Source organism: Spermophilus citellus (assembly GCF_964194105.1).
Source record: "Spermophilus citellus genome assembly, chromosome: 12".
In the NCBI taxonomy this organism is placed as follows: domain Eukaryota; kingdom Metazoa; phylum Chordata; class Mammalia; order Rodentia; family Sciuridae; genus Spermophilus; species Spermophilus citellus.
The window spans coordinates 90,537,528-90,543,527 of NC_138198.1; the positions used below are offsets into that span (position 1 = coordinate 90,537,528).

The 6,000-nt window shown below is 39.3% G+C and overlaps 1 protein-coding gene across 1 annotated transcript in view; it reads left to right on the forward strand.

Moving 5' to 3' along the window:
- Positions 1 to 5,633, forward strand: part of DSG2 (desmoglein 2) — a 47,188-nt gene extending 41,555 nt beyond the window's left edge. The window contains exons 14-15 of the mRNA XM_081263225.1: positions 1,117 to 1,455; positions 3,059 to 5,633. Of these exons, the coding sequence (XP_081119351.1) occupies positions 1,117 to 1,455; positions 3,059 to 4,078 (1,359 nt within the window). The 3' untranslated portion in view covers positions 4,079 to 5,633. The remainder of the gene's footprint in view (positions 1 to 1,116; positions 1,456 to 3,058) is intronic.
- The last annotated feature ends 367 nt before the right edge of the window (positions 5,634 to 6,000 follow it).

Genomic DNA, 6,000 nt, shown 5'->3' on the forward strand with positions numbered 1-6,000 from the left:
AAACAAAGAGTTCAAAGGACAACGTACTTGGGGTTGGTTGCCAGGGCAGAGTTGAGGTGGTTTTACTGCAATGTGATTTATCCTGTGCTAATAAGAATGTAGACTGTGCATCAGGCAGTGACCCAGAGAATGTGGAGCAGGGGTCCCAATATTAAATGGTTAGTCTTTCTCAACCAAGAACTGCTCTGCTTCCATCCCCCTCCATACAGCTGACACAGAGATAAACCTCCAACCACAATGACAATTGTAAAATGCTGTGAAGTCCCCTTTTCCTAATTATTTAGTAGCCATCTCTTTGATCTCTCTGTTGCATCTTCACCCTGGATCTCTCTGCATCTGCCTTGAGCTCCATTTCCAACAGGATATGATTCAGCATCAATGTCAGTGTTTAGTGAATTCAAACAATGGTTCCTTAGACATATTTGTGGGCAGGTCAGGATCAACATGATAATCCCACAGCATGTAGCCTCAGGTGCCTTCTTTTTTGGAGCTTATCCCTCCATGGATGAGTTCCATTCCCACACTTTCCTTGTGTTCTAGACACTAGCTACTGTCCTCACATCCTAACTAGCATGTGGGAGAAGAGTGAAGAATCGCTCTGTAAGTGCTTTTCCCAGAAGTTGCCTACACCATTTCTGCTTGACTCACATCAACCAGATCTCAGGTGGCTACGCCTAGTAGCAGCAAGGCTTGGAAGCAGTCCTTATCCATCCAACTAAAAATAAAATTAAGTGTTCTGTAACTACAGCAGAAGTCATCAAACCCTAGAGGAAAATTGAAATGTCATCAGTGCCAGTCGATGAGTGAGATGAAACCATACAGGAAAGTTTGGGTTTTGTTCCTCCTTTGATTGTAATCACTTATGAAATATTAGAAGGTAGAATGGAGATATCCATAAGACTCAGATTTTAAAAAATAGAATAAAATGAGGATGATAATGCCTATCTCAAAAAAAAAAAAGACTCAAATAGAAGTTATTTAGCCCAAAATATTTTTCCTGATTAGCTTCTGAGGAAATAGTTTATCCCTCCTTATGCCCACTTAGCTCAGACGCTTCTGTCTACCCTATGGACTCTCCATCCTTCTGACTCAGTCCTCATCGGTATTTGCTCACAGGTGGTGCCAACCCTGCTGGCAGTGGATCATGCAGAGAATTCAGCAGTAAGAAATGGAATAGGAGGTACAATGGCCAAGGAAGCCACCATGAAAGGAAGTAGCTCTGCTTCCTTTACCAAAGCACAGCATAATTTGTCGGCGATGGATGGAAGATGGGAAGAACATAGAAGCCTCCTTTCCAGTGGGACAACCCAGATTATGGGGACAACAGGAGGCATGGTGGGTGGTGCTGAAACCATGAGGACCACAAGAGCCACAGGGGCTTCCGGAAACATGGCTGGAACTCGAGCAGGTGCTGTGGCAGTGAATGAGGAGTTCTTAAGAAATTATTTCACTGAGGTAAGGATGGGTTTTTATGCATAGGAAAAAAATAATTAAGAAAGGAATATGGTTTTAGGGTACTCATTGCCACGAATCTAAATGGGATTTGGGGGTTTTTCTGTTTGATTGTTTTTAGGTCATGTTCATAGGCAATGAGAAAAAGAGGAATGATACTCATTGAATTAGTCAGTATTAGCTCAACTATGCTGCCATAACAAATGACCTCACATCTTCTAAGTTCTCCCAAAGACTTTTTTCTCACTTATGTTCATATCTTGGCCAGTCAGCTCAGCTCTGCTCTGCTCCATGTTGGCTTCATTTCAATTTGCATGCAAAATAGCAGATTGTATCTGAGAAGCCGTTGTGACACAGGGAAAAGAGTAATGGCAGAAGCAGGTTATGACAACATAAAGCCTTCAGCTTTCTTTACACTTGCATTTCATTGGTCAGAGCAAATCACACAGTCATACTAAATGTTAGTGGGTCAGAAAGCACAACCCTAGGCCTGAATCCAGGAGGGAGGGCCAGAGAATACCTGATCTAAAAAACACAAGCTGTTAAATCTGCTCAGATTTTACCTGCTGTACTGTTAGAAGAATTCATTAAAAAACGATGAGGAAAGTTATAGCAAAGATGATCAAATGCATTAAAGAAGCTCATGGGGCTGGAGATGTAGCTCAGTTGGTACATCTTGCCTAGCATGTGCAAAGCCCTGGGTTCAATCCCCAGAACCACCAAAAACCAAAGAACAACATCCAGAGAAGCTCATGCCTAGAATTAGGAATTAGAAGATAAATGTGTTTGAAACAAAGTGTATTTCAGAGCATATTCTATTACTAGGAACTATTGGGGATATTTATTCCATAATGGAAAATGGATCAGTTCATCTGGAGGCCTAATGCCTCTAAAATAGGTCAGTATCTAATAACAAAAATTTGAAATGCAGTGAAACCAAAAGAGAAACACACAAGTCCATAATTATAGCTGGAGAGTTCAACTTAACCCATCAGTGATTGAAAGAACAAGTCCACAAGATCAGCAAGGAAGGGCTGAGGATGTAGCTTTGTGGTAAAACATTGGCCTAGTATGCATGAGACCCTGGGATATAGAAAACCTAACAACATTATCAACTGGCTCCAGAAATAGCATGGTTTCTGGAGCAGGGGTCTCTGGCCCTCTGCCAAATTTTGGCTGGAGCTACTTGGCATCAGTAGAACACTCAATGACACAAAAGTAGAATACACATCCCTTTTGACATAGATATAAAATAATTTTTTTATATAAAATAAGTTCTGTTCTGTGATATAGAGTAAGTTTTAATAGATTTAATAGAATTGCAATCAGGCAGAGTACTTTGGCAGTCTCAAACCAAAGATAATAACAAAGTAATGTATAAAATATACCCAAATATTTGTAAGTCACATATTTCCAAATAACCCATGGGTAAACAAAGGAAATTTTTTTAAAAAAAAGGAGCAGTTAGTATAAAGTTGAAACTGTGTACTCTGATGTTTGTGTTTCTCTGATATTTCCTTTATAATCAGACTTTAAGATTTTGCATTTATGAGCAGAAATAATAGTCATCGCTGATGACTTGTCTCTATTATTATATCCATTTTAGAAAGTGGCTTCCTACACTGAGGAAGATGACGTTCACATGGCCAAGGACTGCCTTCTGGTTTATTCTCAGGAGGAAACGGAATCTCTACATGGCTCCATCGGCTGCTGCAGCTTTATTGAAGGAGAGCTAGATGACCGCTTCTTAGATGACTTGGGACTTAAATTCAAGACACTCGCTGAAGTTTGCTTAGGTCAAAAGATAGATATGGATATGGAAATAGAGCAGAGGCAAAAACCTGTTAAAGACACAAGTATGAATACAGCTCCACGGTCACTCTATGACCAAACTGTGGTGAACTCAGAGACTTCCTACTCTTCTGGCAACAGCTTCCAAGTTCCAAAATCTCTGCATGAAGCAAATGCAGAAAAAGTAACTCAGGAAATAGTCACCGAAAGATCTGTATCTTCCAGGCAGGGTCAAAAGGTAGCACCACCTCTTGCCGAGCCCTTGCCTTCTGGTAATATCATAATGACAGAAACGTCCTATGCCACGGGCTCCTCTATACCACCAAGCACTGTGATCCTGGGTCCTAGACAGCCCCAGAACCTCATTGTGACCGAGAGGGTATATGCTCCAGCTTCCACCTTGGTGGATCAGCATTATGCTAATGAGGGTAGTGTCATGGTAACTGAAAGAGTAATTCAGCCCAATGGAGGTGTCCCTAATCCTCTGGAGGGTACCCAGCATCTGCAAGATGCACAGTATATTATGGTGAGGGAGAGAGAGAGAGTCCTTGCCCCCAGCTCAGGGGTGCAGTCCACTCTGGTTGTGCCCAATGTGGCAGTAGGACAGAACATGACAGTGACTGAAAGAGTGCTAACACCTGCTTCTACTCTGCAATCCAGTCACCAAATTCCCGTTGAAACCTCTATGAAGGCCAGAAATGTGGTTTCTGGTGCAGGGGTCTCTGACCCTCTGTCGAATTTTGGTTTAGAGGAAACTGGTCATTCTAATTCTACCATCACCACATCTTCCACCAGGGTCACCAAGCGTAGCACTGTGCAACATTCGTACTCTTAAGCTGCCACCAGCCACAGACTGACCCAGAGCTTAGCCATCAGGAATTGGCTCTAAGGTTTCCTTGTCCCTGGTCTTTTGTAAACCTTTCAGACATGCAGAGACATGTATACATTGAGCTTAAAGTTTTTCTCTGCTTCCATGGGTTATATTTCAGAGTTGCCCTGTGATTTACTGAGGGCATAGTGATGATGCTATTTCTGAAGTGCCTTTTAGTGAGTTATACAAACAATATTTGTAAAACAAAACAGAAGAAATGTGGCTTCTGAGAATTTACCAAATTAACATGAAGTATCCAGTTCATCAGCCGTCCAGCAGAGCAACCCAAGAAACTGTCTGGGTCTCATGACATGGAATGTTGCCCATGACTACACCTTACAGATTATTAGCAGCTCATTTTTCCAAAAATACATCAATAGTCTGGGCTACCAATTTTATTGTTGGTTTTCTTTAAGACTGGAACCCTTTAAATTGTGTAAAAATGTTGAAATTCTAGAATACTGACATGGGAAGAACACACATTATTGTTTGTGTACATGACACGCCTGCACATGTGTATCATGGTCTTAAAAATGGCATGTGCCTTCTTGTCTCTCAGCAGTCATGACTTTTTTGAATGCTTCATATTCAGTTTAAAATCTAGGAAAAAATTTATAAATATAAGATAATTTTACTTATTATAATAATTAAATGCTTTGCAAAAAAAAACTCAGGATATATTATCTTCTTACTAGTCACAATATAGTGCAGCTAAACTCACCAGCTACTATGGTAGGAATAGTGCCTGGTTCATGGCTTTATGTCCTCAGTGCCTAGCATGGATGTCAAATAAATATTTGTGGGATTAAATTGAATTTTACAAACCATTCTCTTTTATATTCAGTTGCCCAAGACATCAAAAGACCCTAGGATCCTATAATTATAATTTCAAATTATGATTCAATTCTGATGTCCCAAAGCTATTGACTGGTCATGACTTAGTACATGAGTAGTAAATATTGCATTTGAAAATAATAATAAAAACTGGCCTGATTTGGGTTGTTTGGCTCCTAAATTGTATTGTATTGCTCCTAGAAATGTTTTAAAATACATTTACATGTCAGTAATAATTTGTATATCTATTTCCAATAACAAAGTAATGTTCTTAACTTTTCTAGACTACTTTCTGGACATTTAAGATATTTTGCTAGGAAAATGAAACTTTCTTTTGGCAGTACTGGGGGCCAAATCGAAAGCATCACATGTTAGGCAAACACTGTACTGTCAAGTTATGCCCCCAACCCCGGAATTGAAATGTTTTATAGACATTTTTAAAAATATTCTTTACTTGAATTGTATTATGAAAGGAATATACAATGTGTTCCACTAAATGTATATAGTAAGGGCATATATTTTAGAGATCATAAGCTGTGGCTAAGATGAAGTCCACTCTTCTTCCATGATCTAGAATTGTTTTCTCTCCAGTTGGTAATTTTTCTGTTTTGTTTTGTTTTTATTGTAGTCTTAGTTGTATTTTGCCAAATATGCAGCAGGAGTATCCTTGCTGTGTGAAAATATAGATATGACCTATGTCCCTAGAACAAACAAAACTTGATCTTAGGCCTCCTGGGGCAGGTGTGGAAAACAAACCTGTCGTGTGTGTGTGTATATAACATAATCACATGTTCTAAACGGTTTTCTTTGTTCCTAAAAAAAGGTACTTTGCATTAGTTTTTGCATTTGTTCCTTGGTAGATTATATTTGTATGTGTATTATCATAAAATATTTAAATAAAAAGACTACTTTAAAAGGGACTCTTCTCCACATCTTCTATATGCTTATAAAATAGGGGTTTTAGAGGAGAGCACACCCTAAAGACAGGTGTTTCTTAGTCTTTATTATTTAATTAGATCCATTTGCAACCAGTGCAAAAAGCCTCTTTAGAA